Source organism: Rhinolophus sinicus, chromosome 3 (genome assembly GCF_057876585.1).
Source record: "Rhinolophus sinicus isolate RSI-liver-muscle chromosome 3, RSI-T2T, whole genome shotgun sequence".
NCBI lineage: Eukaryota > Metazoa > Chordata > Mammalia > Chiroptera > Rhinolophidae > Rhinolophus > Rhinolophus sinicus.
This window is the reverse complement of record NC_142503.1, coordinates 131,697,264-131,718,725: the sequence shown is the minus strand read 5'-3', so window position 1 is coordinate 131,718,725 and position 21,462 is coordinate 131,697,264. Positions and strand designations below refer to the sequence as shown.

Genomic DNA, 21,462 nt, shown 5'->3' with positions numbered 1-21,462 from the left:
AGGTAACTATGTCAGCATGTGCTCCAGCTGAAGAAATAAGATTTCCCTTAATGACTCCCACCAGGGCAGCAGTGAATTTCAGACTATCTGATGAAAGGGCAATTATCTGATGAAATGAAATGAGAGTGACACTCCAGCTTACCCGTTGTAAGAGAGAATGGAGGGTGGCTTGAGAGAGAGATTGGAAACTGGTTGTGACAGTTTTTTTTCCTTTCCTTGAGATATAAATGCCCTGGTCCATTAACTTTAAACTTATCTCTGTGCATAAATTAAGCCACTGCCTTGAACTGGTCTTTAATGTGCTTATTAAAGCACAGATGTGGTAGTCATTGGGAAGAATTGCAGGGTCCCTAACATTTGTAATTGGAAAGAACCAAGAAGAAACATCATGGCTTTTGAGTTATGCCTGGGTTCGAATCCCCACTCCTCCACTTTACAGGTGTTTTAACATTGGGAAGATTACTTAACCTCTCAGGATTACTTGTTTTCCTCAGATAAAATGAAGATATGCTCTATAGCTCTTATAAAATTTAAATGCGATAAGGGACACGAAGTTCTTGACACACACTTGATACCCAGTAAACATGATTTTCTCTTCCCTCATTGTCCATGAAGTCCACTAAAATCATAGACGAAGTCCAGAGTTCTGGGTACCTCACTCGCGACCATGAGAGTAGCCCCATCCTAAGGGGATAACCCAAGTCTCATGCTAGGTGGGAAATGAAGTTTCGAAGTGACATCCTAAGAGCATCAGTGAGCTTTTGCTGTATAGCAGGAGCGTAGCCTTCATAGGTCTGTTTAACCACCAAAGCCTATGAATTCACTTTCAAACATCAGCTGTAGAAACATCCCCCTTCTCGACCCTGCCCAACCTTCTCTACAGAATCCTGAGTCAGCTCAGCCACTGTGATTTTCCTTTCGGAAGAAGGGCTCTTTTCTTGTCATGGCATCACTTTCCCTCTCCAGACATGGCCTTCATGCAGCCTTTCAGATCTGAAGTTGGAGGTGATTGGAGAGCAGGGCAGCCTATAGTATGTTACTGGCTACGGAGCATTTCCATGGGAGAAATCACACCTATTCTTCCCGTTTAACAACTTTTTCCCTTGCAAAATGGGCATAAGCAGAGGCATTTACCTTCCCAAGAGATCAGTGATACAGGAAGCGAATGAATGGAGTAAAATTGTGCCTCCTGATTTGTTATGGCTTCTGACTCATGAAGATAATTTATCTCTATAGTCAAATTTGTATAAGAGGGTCTTTACCTGTCTCCCTCCTAAGATGGATCCCAGGGTATTGCTAGATCTATCGAAACACACCCCACTGTGACTCGGACCTTTTCAGCCCCACTGCTGTGTGGAGAGGCTCCGAGGTCTGTAGGACGTCAGCATCTTTACGTGTTTGGCTCCTCTCTCTTTCCAGAGGCCTAAGTATTTGTGTTTGTTATAATGCCAAGCTCTGCGGTGCCTGGGGTGATGGAAATGCTGAGCATCAGTCTTTCCAGTTGCCTACATTACTCATCAGAATAGACTAGCTCCCATGGTAAAATATTCTTGACTAATTTTGAAGATGTGCAGCCAATGAAAAAGCTGTTTCCTTGATCTTAAAATGCTAGGCTGGGAAAGGCCTTTCCGAGCTTCCAGAGGCCGTTAGATGGGCCCGAGCCTCTAAGTCAGGGGAGGTTTCCTCTGACTAGCCATGGGACTCCCCCTCCTGTCTCAATGGGGGTCTCTAGGATGACTCAGAGTCCCTAATATCTTGAAAAGCAGTTCAGGTGACTTTGAAACACTTTCTGCAGCAACTTTGCTTTTCCTTGCTAGAGCATCCCATTTCTGTCAGTTGTTTGAAAGGGATCAGAAGCTGATTTTTAAACATATTTGAAAGTGACTATTTTTGAGCACTATTTTTCAATAAAGGGACTTATTGATTTCAATAACTCAATAAGTGATTTTTAAAATCACTTCCTGGACTCAATACTATGTTCTCCATATTGGTTTTTTTCCTAATATTGCAAGAGACATAATATTCCTATAATGTTCTGGCAGGCTTATCTACTATTAGCCTAGTAATAAAGTTTCTGGAGTTGTAAATACAATAATAATAGCATCTATTTTAGCTTACAATGTCTCAGGCACTCTTCTAATCACTTTACATGGAATGATTTATTCGAAGTTCACACATTATTATTTTTATTTGACAAATGAGGAAACTTGAGTCCACATAGGTAAGTGAATTGCCCAAGGTCACACAGTTAGTAACTGACAGAGCCAGGACTCAAGCCCAGGGAATCTGGTTCTAAAAACATCTCTTAACTGGTACACGTTACTGCCTCTTGAGTGGTATACAGGACATTAGTCATTCATTTCATCAAAAGCTTGAGAATAATAGTGGTACCTTACAGTTATTGACAGTATCATGTGGACATCACTGTACCCATTTTACAGATGTAGAAGCTGATTTTTTAGTAAGATCACAGGTCTAGTTTCTTGTAGCAGATAAAGACTTGTGATTTGAACTCAGCCCTCGTGTCTTCAAAACCACTTCCCAACCCTACCCCCCATGCCATCTCATTACAGAGCAACTGGAAGAACACGTATTTTATTTAAATGTGAGCTACAGGACTTTCCAAACCGTTTAGAGCCTTAAAAGCCCTCACAGGAGTAGCGGTTACTTCCTATAAATGACAATGGATTTATAAAGCAGCCTATTCAAAAGCAATCTCGCAATTCCCTAATTTTCTAGTTTCAGAATCTTCACACTATTCGTATTTTAAAACTAGATATACTTTATCAGACGACCTTTTATCACATGAGTATTATATGAAATGGACTCTTTTTTTATTCAGAGACATCCCATTATGTTGCCCTAAGTGCTTGCTAAGAGTATGCTTCCTATCCAGGGATTATCAACAGTCTCCCTTTAGTTTCCAGATAATGTTGGTCTCAACTCTGTGGTCTCTACTGCATATGTTTTAACAATAGGTTCATATTATGATTTTAGTTTGCTTGTGGATGATCTTAGCAAGTGTTCCAATAGCAACTTCTCCTTGGCACCCAGTCTCTTAGGAAAAAAGAGGTACAAGGCAGTGTCATTTACCACAAGGACTCAATTGCTCTTCCTGGTGGTTGTTTTCGACCAAGAAAGCAAGACCAGATAGAAGAGATTCTTCCAGCCATTGTTTCTCAGAAAGACGCTTGGCCAGTATGGCCTATTGAAGGCTAAAGAAATAAAGCTCGGAGCTCAGCCTCTGATGGCATCGAGGCACGGCTATCGATGGAGAGCATCGCCCACGAAAGCTGCTCTTCATCTTTATGGGCCAAGGCTTGGACTGGCGTAGAAGCCCACGGTGAGCCCTGAAGTGTAGGAAGGAGGGCCCTGGGCTTACAATTCAGCACTGTTAGTTTTATCAAGTTGATATGATCTCAGAAAGGTACAGGTCCTTCTAATTGGTATTTGTAAGGATCTGGATACTTTTAAAGGCAGTTGTCCAACCTAGGGTTTCAGTTAGTTTCTCATTTTCTCAAATTCACAGAAATCTGTGATTTTGATTGCAGCGATATTTTCCAGAACTTAAACTAATTGACAAAGAAACAATTGAAGCAGGAAGGATTGGTGTTTAATGGGAAAATGAGCAATCTTAAGAGTGAGACAATACAAGATTTACTGAGCTTTAATATCACAGGTTCCTTTCATAACAGACTTGCATATGGCAAGGAAAAAAAGACGCTGGAATCTGGGATGCCTAAACTCCATGAAAGGAGCTGAAAGTACTCAGTCTCCTCAAACGGAGAAATTGGAAATGTGTCAAACCCACACACTCTTCAAGTTTGGCTTAGATTTGTTCTGTTTTAAATAAGGTTGACTATAGGTTCTCCAATGAGGAATTTGCTCCTCATTCTTCGTAATGAAACAAGGTATACAGTTATAAAACCCGAGTCTGGGGCCACTGCAGGCTGATTTGCCAACATGCGTTGAGTGTGTTGTGTGCTGTTGCATTGCCGAGAATCCAGGTTCTGTGTTCTGGTCCAGCTTTACTTCCTCACCGCGTCTTGTCATGAAGCCCACATCAGTCCCCACATTCCTGCCTCACCAATAGAGCATTTGCCTACACAGCAGGTCTTCAAATAACATTGTTTGGTTCAACATCACTTTATCATAATGTTGATGAGAAAAAAAATTGGTTCTCGGCTGGGGCCACTGTCTGTGTTCAGTTTACACGTTCTCTCCACGTCTGTGTGGGTTTTCTCCGGGCACTCCAGTTTCTGTCCATATCCTAAAGTTGTGAGCATTAGGTGAACTGACATGCCTAAATTGTCCCGTCTGAGGGAGTATGGGTGTGAGTGTGAGGGCGCCTTGCAAGGGAAGGGTGTCCTGACCAGGGTGGATCCCACCTTTCTCCCTGAGCTTCCGGAGGAAGCTCTGGCCACCTGCAACCCCACACTGGAATAAACCAGTTGGAAAATCATCGTCTTACTTGTTTTTATTAATCTTTCATAAATGTATGTATAGCTCACATTTATTTCAGTGTTTAATATTGGAAGTGTGTTGGGTCTTTATTTAGAAGTTTGGTGATGTTTTTGTGATCAGAAATATGCCACAGAAATTTAACTCTTCTTTGTATCAGTTAGCCTATAATAAAATTGGCTTCCTTATATGTCATTTTATTTGAAGTTGGAATTTCCAAAAACCTATCAACCATGTTATTGAGAGCTTAATGTATGTCATACACTCCTTTTGCATAAGCTGTTCCTTCTGTCTGGAATGCTCTTTTCTTTCTCGTTTATCTAGGGAAACTTTCATTCTTCAAGTCAACTTGTCCCATACTCCCAAGCCAACTTGCTATCCTCTACCTCTAGAAAGCATCTCCTTCATTCCAATACTTATACTGAATTGTGATTCTTTATTTGAATGTGTGTTTCCCACCAGACTATGGACTTCTTAAGGGCAGGAACTAGGTCTTCTGTCTTTGATTCCAGCCCCAAGCACACTGTCTGGCAATGTTGAACCTCATTACTGTTTGCGGAAGCATGCCGGGGGCAGGAGTGGGGAGTATTAATACAATATGGTTTTGTCAATCACCAGAAGGGGGCATCTAAAATTATTATTATTATTAATTATTATCATTATTGAGAGTGTAGTAATTTTCACTATTTTAAAATCCACTCTTTCATTTAGAAACTATTACTAGAATAGCAGTAACCACTGAAAACATTAAATAATAAATACTTTAAATAATTCTAAGCTGGAATAGAATAGATATATGTACAAAATTTATAAACAACTCACCCATCATAAGGGTTTTTTTTTTAAATTAACTTTTCATGGCATAAAGTCATTAAAATCCAGTTTCTAATGACTATTTCATTATACAATAAAATGTTCATAATATGGTAAGTTTAAAAATCAAGTTATTAAATCCTATCCCTGTTTGGATTAAAAGTGTGTGTGTGTGTGTGTGTGTGTGTGTGTGTATGAAAGAGAACTATTTACTATTGAGTAACATTTTTTCCTTGTTCATACTTCTCTCTCTCTCTCTCTCTCTCTCTCTCTCTCTATATATATATATATATATATATATATATATATGAGTATAATGAACATTTATAATGAATGTGTATTATTTCTATAATCAAGGAACAAGATATATTAATTTTTTTTTCCTGAAACCCCATGTTAATACCTAACTTTTGCCTCTTCATTACTCTCTTCCCAGTAGAACTGTAAACCTGTTAGGGGGTGGGGGTGTAGTTATGATAATTTAGTTTTAGAAATTTCAGAATGGAATGGTGTGACATAGAAAAGAGAGAGGTGATTTTTTCACTATTTTATGTTATATCAGGAAATGACAAACCATCTTATGAAGGAGATATGCAACAATAGCGAAAGAGGTCACCAATACAGAGTATAAGTGACTATGTGTTTCCCTGCCTATCTTAAGTAATAAAATTCTTTAAGACAAACAAGCAAACTGCTGCTGCAAAGTTTAATACCTAGATGGCCTTGCTGTTCTTTACGGTGACGGCTCCTGCATCCAGTGCTCACGTGGCCACATCTCTACCCCTGTGAGGGTTTTCAAGGCTCCAAATGATTCAGACGAGTCCTGCTTTGTCCTTTCAATTGTGCTGTAATAAGATGGCACAGAGTGGGCGTGGAACGGGTCTTGAAGTCATAGAGGGCTGAATTCAAATTGCAAATCTTTACCTGCTACATGAACCTGAACCTGTGATTTTACTAGAGGTTCAGTTTCTACATCTGTAAAATGGGTACATTGATGCTATCAAGCATGGTTTGTAAGGTACCATTATTATTCCTATGCTTTTGATGAAGTGAATGACTGATGTGCTATATACCACACAAGAGGTAATAGCGCGTAACAGTTAAGGGGCATATCTAGAACCAGACCCCCTGGCCTTGAGTCTTGGTTCCGTCACTTACAAACTCTGTAACCTTGGGCAAGTCACTTACCTTTGTGGACTCAAGTTTCCTCATCTAGCAAATGAAAATAATGTTGTCAGGTTGTTGTGAGTTCTGAATGAATTTATTCCGTGTAGATTGGTTAGAAGAGTGCCTAACACATTGTAAGCCACAAGAAATGCGATTATTATTGTTTTTGTTTCCGTAACTTCAGAAACTAATTACTAGGCTAACAGTAGGTAAGCCTGCCAGAACATCATGGAGAGGAAACAGAAGAGAGCAAAGGCAGTCTGTCCGTTATTTTAAACACCAGGCCAGAATCTGGGCGCACTTTAAACAGGTCGAATTCTTGTTTGTTCTCATTTCTGACAGCTTGCAAGTTTCCTCTGAGACTCATGTCGTCTCAGACAGCCCTCTCACCATCTTAGGAAATCATTTCTCATTGCTCCTCTCACACAGTTTCAGAAAGCGCACTTGCATTTCAAAGGTAGTAGCCTGTCCAGACCTCCTGTGTGCCCTCATACCTCTCACCTCCCACTGGTGGACTGTGAGCATTTCTTCCACAGGCCCACATTCCTTCTTGTTGTTCTTTGCTCACTAGGCCGCATTCCCAGAGCCGTGGCCTCCATCAACCAGCACCTCCTGAAATCGGACGACGTAGTTAGCTGTTGCCTCGACCTCGGAGTGCCCAGCATCTCTTTCCGCATCAACGGGCAGCCTGTGCAGGGGATGTTTGAGAACTTCAGCACAGATGGGCTCTTCTTCCCTGTGGTGAGCTTTTCAGCAGGTGTCAAGTAAGTTATGGCTGTGATCTCATGGAGAGTAGCCGTGACCCCAACCCCCACCACTCCCATGAGCTAGGGACTGTGATTATCCCCTCAGGGCTTCAGCGCCATCAGCCCAACTCCACCAAGAAAGTGATGGTGAAAAGCGGAGAGCAGGGCAGGGTCATTCACTCCGTACAGACTTGTTGAGCACATACCTCCTGCCAGTGGTTACATAATATCTTTAGATAATAAGTCCTGTGTAGAAAATAACATCGATAATTACAAAAAGTATTACATGCTCATTATAAAAAATTTGAAAGATACAGTTATCAATAAGACAATAAATATCACCCATGATCCCAACATTTAGTTATAATCTCTATTGGTATTTTGGTGTATTTTCTTCAAGTCTTTTATTCTACAAATATATATATTTCTTTTTTAATTGATATCACACTAAATAAGAAGTTTTATGTCTCAATTATTTTTCATTCAGGAACAGGTAGTAAGTCTTTTCCTGAGTCATTAAGTATCCTCCTCCAAATGATTCAAATGGCCATATCGTATCCTTTTATTTGGCCTTCCCATAATATAGCCATTACTTTGTTGTTAGACTGGCATGCTGATTCCATTTTGTTATAAATTACTATGAAAAAGTTATCCTTCAGCATAACTTTTTGTCTGCATTGCTGTTTAGTTCCTCATAAAAGTAGGTCGAAAGATACGAACTTTTTAAAGTTTAAGTTTAAAATTACACGGCCGAATAGATTTTCAGTAAGATTGTATGAACAGTTCAGAACTCATTATTGATAATTCTGAAACCTCAAAAGCTCTGAGAAATATAAATTCTTGCATAATTTATTTCATCACAAAATCTGACCTAAACTCATTTTGTGTTAAAACTGCCATGAACAGAAATGAGGCTATTTTTAGTCTTTTACTTATTCCACTTCTTGTGAATATTTACGTGTTTAACTGTAGAAATATTAATGAGTTTGATTATGGAATACAACCCCTGACTGGAGTGTCTATTTAATATATATTATATGTACCTTCTTTCTTTTTTAAAATCTAAAGAATTCTGATGTCTGAAACACAACTCCAAAAATTTCAGATAAAGGATTTTGGCTTCCACTCTCATTGTGAATGGGAATACACAACTGATTGGGTACTCATGAACTTTTACTATTATTAGTTATTTTTCATCTGTGCTAATTTGAGGAAATTACATCTTAAAGTTTTAATTTTCTATTTGACTACAGATGTAGTTAAGCATTTTTTTAGGCTTACTGTTTTTACATATTATTTTAACCCAATATTTTTTGTAAATTTTGTGTTTTCTTCCTTTCTGGTATTAATTTTTTGGGTCAATTTGTTTTAATATATTAAGGTTTGAACTATTATTGGTTTTAAATGTATTTCTGTTTGTGATTTACCTTTTTGTACTTAGGTTTTTTCTATTTTTTTCCCTTTTACCAAAGTAATGCAAGTCAAAGAAAATAACAAGAACTTATAATCGTACCACCCAGAGATAATCATATTGCCTTTTTATTTATGCATCTCAATATTTTTACCTTAAATTGGGCTTCTACTCTGCATGCTGTTTTTCTTGCATTTACTGCTCTGTCGTCTTTCCTTATATCAGTTGGATGCTGTATTAACTATATTAACTATTTTAATCTGACAGTACATTTTAACATCTACAAGGCAAGACCTTATTATAACTCGCCTTTTCCAAAACTTTCTTAGCCATTCTTAATCTCTGCCCATTAAAGAGATCACAGTCAATGGAGTGGGAAACGACATTCAACACAGTTAGGATCTCTCTGGTTTCCATGGAAACCATTGGACAGAGCCTGAAAAGGAGGAGAGTTGTGGAGAGCAGGGCTTAGAGCTGGGACCACAAAGAAATGACCTCGGAGCTCCAAACATCCAAGAGATTTCCAGAGTGACACCACTGCAATAGGCCTCAGTACCTCAGTAGATGGATAAACCAAGACATGTCCCATATTTTCTAATAGAGGATAAAAGTTCTGTTTAAATAAACTATTTAGGAACAAAGAATCATCCTTTGTAAATGATATTCGACCTTTAGAATTTGACACAGATATGCAAACATACATAGCACACAGTAATTGATGTTTGCAAACGTGCATCGTGACACAGCATACACATCCATATACACAAATCCACACATGCATATTTATAAGCATACTCACATAGGTGGATATAGCATATTGAAATTAAACATCGTTGTTGGAGAGTCTTGTAAGAAATGGAGAACCACCACTGTAAAACTTTACTAGGGTTGCAAATCTACTCATCACAAATTCATGCCAGAGAATTTTACATCAGCCCCCATGGACTATATTCTAAAGAGTTGGCAGTTCTTTACCTGTGTTTCTCTGTTAAGAGGATATTTCCATGAGAATTTCATCCCAATTCTCCCTTTTTAAGTGTGGTGTAACATATTCCTCGTTGATATCCACAAGGAGTATGTAGAAAACAAGAATTATAGAAAGACAGAGGTGTTATAAGCACAGAGAAAACTGATTGAAACAAAGACCGTCTCTCTGGCAATCAGGGTGGGAAACCAGAGTAAGCCCAGTTCTACATCTTCCCCACTCCATTCCCTGGGAATAAAGACAATGAATAAAAATCGAAACACAATGTAACAGCATTTGGGTCATCCACCTGATGACTTAAGGCCTTTCTTCTGGAGAAACTGCTCACTCTGAGCAGCCAGTTCCCAGGACCACATTTGCCTGGATAGTTAATGGCCTTTGCCACCCAGAATCAGTGCCTTTCCCTTCCTTGTTTGTTTTGACCACATCCTGCTCACTGGATTTTACTTCTCATCTGAGAAAAGTACTTAGCTAGAAGTCAAATCTCTGAAGAGAGGTCTTTTCCAGTCTGCTTCCTAATGGGCTTTTCTGAGTATTATGTGTTTAGAGAATAGTACATCCAATCTTGCAAGTTGCATAATGATTTTTAATCATTAACTCATCCATCCAATCTTCCTCAGAGCTGTGAGGTAGGACTTTTGAGTGTGTGGGGTTTTTTGTTTTGTTTTGTTGTCTTGGTGGTTTGGGTGGGGATTTTTCTCAAATCTTCTCTTGGAAAGAACTGCAGGTAGCAAATGAAGAAATAGGTGACTGAAATGCATCCACATGTGGAGGATGTTTCTAGCATCTTGTCTCTAGGTCAACAGATCATGCAGCCTTCTCAGTGCATGGGAGAAAGAGAAGCAAAGTTCCAAGATAATAAAAATGAGATGTCTAACCCATTTCTAAGGCACAACTGCTGAGAGAATTTAAGAAACTGAACTGTCCACATGTGTTAACTCAAAAAGTTAACACCATAGATGTGAGAGATTCTTGCTTAGCGCAACTGAACCAGCAAACCTGAGAGCTTGGTGCCGGAAGCTTGATGTCTCTCAAGCCTCCTCTCTGTCAGGAAAATATCACCTCTGAGATGTCCCTGTCTTTGGTTCTCAGAACAGGATATGATCTGAGGAGAGATGGAATTGCAGTTGGCCTGCATACTTGAGAAATAAGACTTGATTAAAGTACGTCCGGTCTGTCACAGGATGTCATTGGTCAGTCAGTGCTGGTTCCATGTTGGAGAGTAACCAGTTTGTTTCTTTTCCCTTAGGAGTAAATGGGATTGATAAACCAATACTTACTCTTACATCAACTGGTCAAATATGATTTGGTGCCAAAACCTAGCAGTTCCTCTGTCTACTACTTTAGTTCAGTTGTGCAAAAAAACTAGAAAGGGAAACGAGAAACCTAATTCCAAGTTAATTAAAGTATCTTATTGAAAATAAAAGTGTGTAATAATAAAATTGAAAAGAAATTATTGTTTAAACCCAATATAGTAGAATCTTTGCCTGGTCTATAATGTCCTTCCCAGCAAGGTACAAGGTTATGCCCATCGAGAGAAAGATTCCTCTGTCATAGGAGCATTTAGAAATGTTCTCATTTTTAACTTCTGTATGACCTCTGAATTAGATTTCTCTTTTACAGCCCCATTTCCTCCTACTTACTGAGGTTGTAGTCTTGACGTTGCAACCCCACAGTTATTTTATAATTACAAACTATGTTGTTAATAACACCTGATTAGGATATGCCTGCCAGCAGTCATCAAAGAGCAGAAATCTTTTCCAATTAGATTTACCCGCAGTGAAGTCAAAGGCAGCATGAGTAATTACTAACAAAATCCACAAATCAATATGTACTCTCTTCTAACTATTATGAATATGCTTTCTCAGTTTCCTTCTCACTGTGATTTATGACCGGTATGATTAATGTAGCAGGGCTTTGATGTAACAGCCCTATCCCTTTTGCGACAGAATTTTGGATGAGGCATATGTACCTTGGAGGCCACCCAAAAGGTTGAGTTACTCAGGAGCCAGGAAGTTCTTTGTGAAAGGTGGTCTCACCCTGCAAAATGGCATTATGGCATGGACCACATGGAGAACATTACACAGAAGCTGCAATATTTAGTGAAATTTGGGTGCTACATTTTGGTTTGCAGAAAATTGATGAATTAGTCACTGTAGTAGAATATATGTTATAGCTATAGTTGAACTTCCCCATAGGTTATTTTCTCATCTTACATATCTCTTTTACCAGCCCGTTCTAATTTATAAAAACAACAATATCCAAGGATCGTTGGTGTTTGCGGTTGGTGTTTGTTTTCTGTTAGTATCCACCAGGCTTGGCTAAAATTCAGGGAACCAACAGCTTTGCTATTTCCAGCTTGCTGTGGTCGATGCTGTGGAAATTATTGCTGAGATAAATCTACTTCTGTGAAGAACATGATGAGCACTGACTGGATTGCCCTGAGCTTTCATCAAACACTGGCCAGAAAGAATACGAATGTGGGATCGTACATAACTCAGATTCTTCTCCCATCTTAGCAATATGGGCTAAAGACGCAATTATGAATCATGACTTATAAGTTACATTCAGGTCAGCAAAAGCTTGCTAATTCTTTGTCTTCTTAACCACAGCCTGTATCTTTTTGTTCTTTGGGACACCATCCCAACTCTCTGGTGGGGAGGTGGGTAACTCAATAGCAGATAAGAGTAATGAGACATCTAGTAACTAAGACTAAAGTGACTTCACATGTTTGCTAATAAGGTTTGAATAAAGGAACCTAGTCATCCTTTCTGAGCATAGTAAAGCTTTGATTTTACTGTACTTTTTTTATTCATGGGTCAGTCTTTCAAATCTAGGAATTTGCGCTAGGTATTCTCATCTCTTCGGCAAACGGGCAAGCAAAAATGCATATATTTCAAAAGATGAAACTGAAAGTGCTAGCGAGGATGTTTCAGTACAATTTGCTCTGTTTTCAAAATATTAGTCAAGTAAATAGAAATTTCCTCTGCACATCCCAAAACTTCACTACTCCCAGGTGACTATTCCTGAAGTTGTTGCTCACTCTGAAGTGGGGGTATCTAAAGACACAGCTGCTCACTGTAATCGTTTTAAGAAGCAAAAAAAAAATACCTTCTTTGAGAGCTGGTGGAATGTCTGAGTTATAGGAAGAACCCCAGAAGATGATTACAAGTGCTTTAGTGAAAGAGATTAAATTGAATAATGAAATTGATTTTTAAACTCCATCAATATAGAGCAAAATCTGAGGATAACGAACTAATGTTAAGGAACTCAATTCTTAATTTTTTGTTTAAATTGAACCTTTTTTTTATGGTGCTGGGAGATTCAGTGGAACCCGAGGAGCAGGGCAGAATACAGCTAGAGGAGAGAGCATTATATTCTATTTGGAAATTTCCCATTTATGAATGAGGCAAAAGATTTAAAAGGCTAGTACTGTACTAGATAACGGATTTGTTGAAAGGAGCAGACTAGGTAGGTGTAACTTTGTGGTTTCTCCTTCTACTCCTTCAAATGCATGCTCTGGACTTCTGGGTAAATTCTTGGGCAGGTTCCGTAGCCGTTCTTACTCCTGTTAAGAATAAGAACAAGAGCAATCTTGTCAGTAATTTAAAAGTTCCATCTATTTGAATATAAAAACTCCAGATTTGTATCCAGTTGATGTTTGAGCCTTGCCCCACTTCAGCCTACAGCTTTGAGGCTGGTTTCTTGTCCCTGTTGGCGGAGCTTCGCCCCAGTTAGCCAGCTCCTGTCTCAGATGCCTCGAGAGTGGAGTCCAGGGGGTGAGACAACTGTTGGAAAGGCCCATTCTATGGAGTTGGCGAAGCTGTCTTGTGGCATTAGATCTTTGTGTAGGAGTTGCATAATTGCTGCCTCTTTGTGTAATGGTTGCCTCTTTCTCTTCTGGGGCTCTTCTGTAGTTTTTTGTTTGTTTGTTTGTGTTTGTTTGTTTGTTTCTTTGTTTGTTTGTTTTTGGAGAGACTAGGAGTCTCTGACTGCAGTTCCTTGGACACCAGCGTGACCACCTGTGCTGGTTGCTCCCCTAGCTGACCACACACCTCCCTCTGCATTCCCCCTCTCCCTGCATAGGCCTTTCACCTCCCTCGGCCTATGGGTTTCTCATCTCTGCTCTGAATAGTTCCTTGAAGCTTGCATTCTTTGACTTCAGGTAGGAGAACCTTCCCACTCCCTGTCTCCCTGCCAGTTCTCTCCACATGATGTCTTGACCTTCCTTATCCTCGTGGAGGTGTGTGGTGGGCTAAAGCTGACAGAACTGCTTTCACAGTTTTTGGTAGCTCCTCCATAGTTGACCCAGCACCTCACTTCAGTGTGAAAATATTGGCCTTCACTGAATTATCCACCTTTGGGAATTCTGCTCAAAACTCCAAGACAGAGGGGAGCCCATTTTAATATCCTCAACTAAAGTGGATTTCAGATTTTTTATTTCTTTCTTTTGATGTTCCCTGCAAACTTATATTTTCTCCCTAGTTCTCTCCTTTGACCTGGTCGGTTTGGCTCTCCCAGAATGGACTACGAGCAGGACCTCCAATGCTGGTGGTGGTTTGTTGGAGCCCTTACCACAGTCTCTGGGCAGCTGCTCGTGGGCAGTGAGGGGAGGAGCCAAGGGCAGTGGGTGTGCGTGGCATCAGCTGCTGGGAAGCAGGGCTCCTGTCTGGCAGAGCTTTGGAAGCAACCCAGCACTGTTCCTTCTGCCCACTGAAGCACAGCATAAGGCCTTTGACGATGATGCCTCAGTCAGCAGTCAGCATGGATTACTGGCTATGTTACATCATTGTTTTACAGTGTGTGTGGCCATTAGAGGAGATAAGATTAAGATTTATAACCAAACTATCATTCTCCTTTTAATAACTGAATATAAAAACAGAAAGCGTCGTTCTCCTTAAGTGCTACATGGAACTCTACCTTTCTTGATTCGTTATCTGTCCAGAGATGACAGCAGATTTTGAAACGTAAGAGAAATTTTGAAACTAAACAGAACTGGCAGGAAAGCTCATGAATAATGAAGTCTAGAAGTCCTCGTAGGCTTGTTCTTGGAAGCCATACACTAGTGAGGAACAAAGACTACATTTGCTGTACAAGCTCTGAGTTCAGCTTCTCCCAGGAAGGATGTTCAACCAGAAGAGGAAGGGGGAAAAAACGTCCCACGCACATTCTTTGCTCAAAAAGATCCAGTTTTATCCCATAGTTTCAACATGTCAGTAACACAATCTGTTATATTGCAGTTGAATGGGGAAATTCTCAGCAAATAATTTCAAGGCTTAGTCATTATTTCCTGAAGTTTCACGAAATTAGTAACATTGCAGGCCAATGATTCAATTTTGTTGTAATGTCATTGTCCATATTTCAATATACATAGATTATGCCCTATTACAGAGCATTTTATGCAGGAACATTCACAAGAGATTATTGTGGTTCTAATTGTATATCATTGTTGTTTAGTTCTTTAAAACGGGAAAGTGGGAGGTTTCATATGATTTCTATAATTAATTTCAAAACAGCATTTTATAAAATGCTCTTTGGATAAAGAAGTTGTATTGGGAGGGGGAAAAAAAACCTTAATAGCTCTCAGTTGAGAAGATTTTTATTTTCTATTTTCATAATTAGGCATTTCCACAATCATAATTACTCAGCCAACACTGAGACTCTCTTGCAAAGCTACCCTACCAAAATACTATGTTTCCCCGAAAATAAAACCGGGTCTTACATTAATTTTTGCTCCAAAAAATGCATTAGGGCTTACGTTCAGGGGGTGCTAGGGCTTATTTTCCGGTTAGGTCTTATTTTCGGGGAAACATGGTATTTCAGTTAAAGGAAGTGAGGTTTGGTGGAGAGTGTTGCTGTGAGAACTTTGCTAGATCATAATCCTTCCTCCACATACCTCATCGCCCTCCACACACATGCTCACTCTATCAGCAATTCCTAACATTACTAATTCCAAAACACAAGTGGGATCTGGCTGCTGTTTCCCACCTTAGCCATCATCACCTTGATCCAACCCACCCTCATCTCTCACTGTGACCAGATGGGTGTCAGGTGCCTCCAAGTGCTTCCTCATTAGTTGTCAGGCCTGTCTACATAGAACAACGTGAAGAATATGACATTTCTTCTCCTTAAAATCTCTCAGAAGCTTTCCACCTGGAAGAAAATCCCAACTCCTTGCCATGGCTCACAGACCCTGCCTGACCTAGCCCTGGAAGGGTCCAGCCTCATCTCCTGCCCCTCGGTTCTCGTGTTCTCATCACACCACCCTCCACCCAAACTCTTCCCTACCTCAGGGCCTTTGCATGTGTCGTTCTTCTGCCTAGAATGCTCCTCCTCCAGATTTTGAACTCATTGGCTTCACCTTCTCCCTCACAGGGTTAACTCACACCTCTCCTCCTCAGAGAGGCCTTCCTTGTCTCCAATACAGGAGCGACCCCCTTCCCTGAGTTATTTTACATCTCCCTCTTTAGTCCCTCATCAAATGCCTCCCAATCAGTAATTAGGCCTATTTGTCTACTTGGATGCCTGCTGTATGCTTTGTTCATTGCTGAATCCTTAGAGCAGAGGCCATCGCAAGTCATATGGGCTCAGTAAATAGTTGTTCAAAGTTGTGTGCAGGTACTGTGTGTACAAGTATGTACTGATTTTTTTTCTGTGTGAAATTGTTGACCCTGCTGGGCTGCATATCTTAGCATGTTTTAATTACGTAAAACTTCAGTCATATTTCCTCATCAGTTTAATGTGGTTGCAGTTGATTTTGCAAAAGCGATATTTCTAGTTACAGACGTAGGAGCACATGAAGTATCACTTTGAAATAGTTCACTTGCGCTCTGTCCTTCTTGCAGGGGGAGCTTGGGGGTCTAACCCTAATCTTAACCTAACCTATAGAGATGGGGCTCACATTCAGCCAGAATGCTAAATTCAAGTATTGAAAGACTTCAGTGCATCGGTAATTAGTGCGGGCCATTACTATGAGCCCCCAACTGTCCTTTCCTTCTTTGGGAGGTCCCTGCGGGCACTGCTGAAGTGGGCCAGGGTGGGGGCCAGTAGGTCAGTAGTACCCCTGAGAAAGGTACTGAGCCGGTAGTGAGCAAACACTTTGCCCCCATTTGGCCCCTTAGGGTGGTGGCCACCTGCTGCTGCTTCCTCAGGGTCGCCCTCATATGGCTACTTTGGGGAACTGCAGCCTCTGGAGAGTATCATTTCTATTCATGTCTCTTGGCTTGTAAACCATTTGTGTGTTAATACTCTGGCGTTACTTAATCTTTTGCCTGCGTCTTAAAATAAGAAGTTCCAATTTCCCTCACATCGTTATATCATGTTTTCTTTAATTGGTGTGTGAGTAATCTCCCTCAAATAAAAAGACTTAAAGTTCTCATGCTATAATTCCAGTGATATTTTCAGAGAATAATGCTATCATCATCACTGTTATTCTTTTTAATACTCTTGTAATCATATCTAGAGGAATGATTTACTTACTAGAGTAAGGACCTTTTTTTTTTTTTACATGTAGTGATATTAATATTCAAATTAGCTTGTAAGAACTTAGCTGAGGTGAGTCCACTGAGGATCATACACTGATACTCGATTCTCTCTCCACTGCTTTGTTGCCTACTTTAGAATGTTTGCTGTGCTGAATCTAAATTGTCACTTCCCAACAAAATGATTTTGGAGTGGTGAGAACTAATCTTGAATTTTCACCTACGTGGACTAGGATATTTTTGTAACCTCTCTCTTCCTGGTCTCTCCAAATGGCACAGAATACGTTTCCTGATGGGTGGACGTCATGGAGAATTCAAGTTTCTGCCTCCCTCGGGCTACGCCCCTTGCTATGAAGCCTTACTTCCCAAAGAAAAGATGAGATTGGAGCCTGTCAAAGAATATAAACGCGATGCTGAAGGCATCAGAGATCTGTTGGGTACCACCCAGTTCCTCTCCCAAGCCTCTTTCATCCCGTGCCCCATAGACACCAGTCAGGTAGGTTCAAGCTGCCAGCAGGAGGCCTTGAAGCAATAGGGCTACAGCCTTCTTTCTGCTTTGTCCTTGTACCATTCTTACTATACATTCTGTAAAATTGTCATGTAATACGAACAATCGCTATTCTTCATGTTTCCACCATATGTGTAGATTGAGCTCTGTAGGGATTTCTCAGCCAATGAACAAGTTGAGTACTTGCTACATGCAAGGCATTGTCCTAGGCTCTGTGAAGCATAGGCAGCAAGATCTCAATACTCTCTGGGAATTCATAACCAAGTTGAAGAGGCAAGGAGCAAATGTGTTCTTTTTAAAGTCTAAGTGTCATAAATGCAGAGTGAAAAGTATGCACAAGTAAATGCTAGGAATGCCCTTTGGGCTATTATGTTTCTAGAAGTCTGTGTTAGAGAGGCGAGAATTCAATCAGGACCTTAATAAGCCTACCTGGGGATGGGCAGCCAGGGTTGAAGTAACCGGAATGAGATCAATAAGAGCTGAGAAGTAAAAACAAGAACTGGGTACAGGTGATAATGACTAGTCCCGTGGGACTGGAGGGGAAGGAGCATTTCTGAAAGGAGTTGGAAGTAAAACAGAAAGAAATGGGACAGTGAGGAGGACTTTGAAAGTGCTGATAAATGAACATTTTTTTTCCCCTTTCCAGAGTCCTCATTTTGGGAGAGACACGTTCACGTGGTTATGATGAGGGACATACAACAGCTTTCAGTATTTTCTACACACTAGTGCTACTCAAATTGTTATTCAAGATGTTAGAGAAATAAAGGAAAAGTGACCTTGTCTCTGAGGCACTTGGGTTCATAGTTGATAGGAATACGAGTCCTTTAGCCTGTAGGTGGTCTCGAGCATGTATTTTGCCACAATATTCGTATTTGCGAATATTATGTTACATTGAACTGTGTGTGCATGTTCATGAATTTACTTCTTACCTCCTGCAGTTCATGCTGGTGAAGTCCCGTGGAATAGAAACTGCAGCATTTCTCTGCCTGCCTCATGGAGCCTAGTACAGCCCCTGGAAAGTAGTTGGAGCTGAGAATTTCGATAGGAAACTGGGGAGGAGTTTGTGAGCCAGAGGTCATCCTAGGAATCGGTCATCTGTTTCCTGTGTACTCTAGTTAAGAAGCCGGAGGGGCAAAGAATTCAATTAGCTTTTTCATGGACACCGGCTTCTAGGGTCCAAGCAGGGAGAGAGCGTGAGCAGAAGCGCGATTCCTGCTTCTTCGCGCTGCCCTCCCCACTGAGTCGTCATAAAAGTATATGTCGCTCAGAAGAGGCTTCCGGGAGAAAGGGGCCTCTAAGAGAGTTCCAAAGATGAAGGGAAGTTTTGATGAGGGACGAAAGGAAGGCTTGAGCAAAGAGTGACAAGAGTTTCTAAACATGCAGAACTGAATATTTGGAAATCAAAGAGTGGCGATAAATCCACAAGCCAGAAGAATGTAGCTGTCTGGACCCAAAGCTAAACTGATGTGGATGCTGGAGCTAGGGAAGTGTTGCTGGAAAAATCAAATACTGGGGAAGTTCTCACTGGAAAAGTACAATGTATTATCTTGAATGAGACCTTGTAATATTTTAGAATCTATAATATGCTGGGAAATTATTGTCCAAGGAGGAGTTTTAAAAATCAGATGCTCATACAGAATCAACTCCATGCTGCCTGGAGCATATCACCAGTTTGTACATTAGGTATCGCTCACTGGAGCTCTGTGCTTACACGCTAACAGTGCTCAGTGCTTAACCTCCCCTCCATACCCTCACCCCCGTGCCCCTGGCTGTGCTGGAGAGAAAGGAGCCCAGCTCTGAGCAGCCCAGCCCCCAGACACCCAGGAGGCAGTTATCAAGCAAGTGTTACTCTGTCCCACTAGTCACCAGCTGAGCTCCCTGAAATTGTAATTGGGGTTATTTGTGCCAGCCCCTTTCCACATTGTTTCCTTTCACTGGTTCCTCTGACATGCAAATCTAATTTCAGACTGTGATCAACTAAGGAGCACTTAGTTTAACAGATTATCTTAGTTAACCAATGAAATCCAAATACGGTTGTAATTTGTTTTACTCTTGTAGTAGTTAACTTGGGCTCCCAGTTTGTGACCTCTGTGGAGCGATATGAGCAAAGTACCAGGAAAACAAAGAGACATTCTCCCTGAACATAACTGAGGAAGACTTCCTAGAGGTGGTGACATCTAAGCTAAATTTAGGCTAACTATTGAGGGTGTTTGTTTTTAAACAGAGCTGGACAGCCAGTAATGCAGTAAAAACAAATGTTACTTTGGAGCTATTGCAATAGGGGAAAGAGAACTCCAGTATAGAGCTGGGATCAATTCTAAATGCAAGAACAAGTGGGGATTTCTAACCAAGGAGCAGATTGGGGGGTGGCGTGGGGGTGGAGGTCAGTGATGGAAAATCACCAAGGGGAGAACATCAGGGGCTGGGATGGATTCTTGCTAAACTGACCTAACAGGATTCTAGCCGGAGGCAGGCCAGAGGGATCTGCTGTCACCTGGGGGAAGGTAGGGTATGAGGAGATTTGATTAGACATGGAAGGTGATCAGATATCAAGGGTGGTGGATTCTCACTAAACTGATTTAGCAGGATTATGGCTAAAACTGGGGTCTTGAGGGCAAGGCCAAGGACAGAGCCTAGTCAAAAAAGGGCTCAGAAGCGCCTAAGTAAAGTCTGGTCAAAGAGAGTCTTTGTCATTTGCTATGTGGCATGGAGGGGTGCATGTATGTGAACATATTATGTGTGTCGTGGGAGCTATTAATAAGGTAAAGGTTACATATGGAAGGACAAAGAACTGTGGAACTCTGACTTTTTGGAAGGATTTTTAAGAAGCTTGGAAAGGATACGTTTGTGATGAGAGATCTGAAGAAGGGTGTTGTATGCTTGGGTAGTACATCTAGTCTGTGTCTTAGGAGTATCAAGGAACACTTTGGGACACTCAGGAGGAGAGAGTTCCAATGTGGTTTTGTTTTTATAGATTTGTCACTCTGGCCACAGTGTGGAGGCTAGATTGGTGGGGCATTGGGGAGACCGATTGTGAGGCTCTTGCAACAGTCCAGGAGAAAATGAGGTTAGTGATGTAGAGGCAGAGATCCTTCAGAAAGATGCTTAGGAAAGTAACATGATAGATTTTGTGATTGATTAGACGGGGGGTGTGGGGGGTAACGCCAAAAGGGAAGGCACTAGGATGACTTCCAGGTTTGAAGCAATGATGGGGCCATTCAACAAAAAAAAAGAAAAGAAAAATAGGAAGAGAGAAAGACTTTAAAGGAAAGATAATGAATTCATCATTGAATAACACATTGAGTTCACTTTGGTGGGAAAATCCTGTAGGCAGTTGGAACCATGGGTCTGAACTTCAGGAGAGACCACAGCTGGAGATGTACTTACTTTGGAGTGACCATCTATGGATGGGTGAGATCTCCCAAGGAGAGAGCATGGAGAGAGGGGGGATAGACCCAGGGAAGCATTCACATGTGAAGAACATGCAACATGCATATCTGCAAAGAAGACTGAGAGAGGGCAGGCAGCGAGGAAGTCAAGAGAGGAGAGAATCTCTGGAAGCAGCTCCTCCTGGGTGATGTGTAGTGAATTCAATGGGGCACCTGATCCATATAGATTTTATGATAGATTGCAGTACAATTGGCTCTTGCGGTTCTGACTTCCCACTTGTTCCTTTTCCTTTTAGGTTGTTTTGCCATCTCACCTAGAGAAGATCCGAGACAGACTGGCTGAAAACATCCACGAGCTTTGGGGAATGAATAAAATAGAGCTTGGCTGGACTTTTGGCAAGGTATGTGTTCCAGTGGCCAGGCCGAGGTGGAGGGTTGGGTTGCCTTGTTCCCTGGAACAGTTCTGCAAAGACTTGAATGAGAAGGGGAACCTTATGAGCC

The 21,462-nt window shown here is 40.9% G+C and overlaps 1 protein-coding gene across 10 annotated transcripts in view; it reads left to right on the top strand.

The window, feature by feature from the left end:
• Positions 1–21,462, top strand: part of RYR3 (ryanodine receptor 3) — a 481,902-nt gene that overhangs the window by 265,015 nt on the left and 195,425 nt on the right. For all 10 annotated transcript variants that reach the window (XM_088797123.1, XM_088797126.1, XM_088797122.1 and 7 more), the window contains 3 exons: positions 7,013–7,205; positions 17,344–17,560; positions 21,258–21,362. In XM_088797123.1, the coding sequence (XP_088653249.1) occupies positions 7,013–7,205; positions 17,344–17,560; positions 21,258–21,362 (515 nt within the window). The remainder of the gene's footprint in view (positions 1–7,012; positions 7,206–17,343; positions 17,561–21,257; positions 21,363–21,462) is intronic.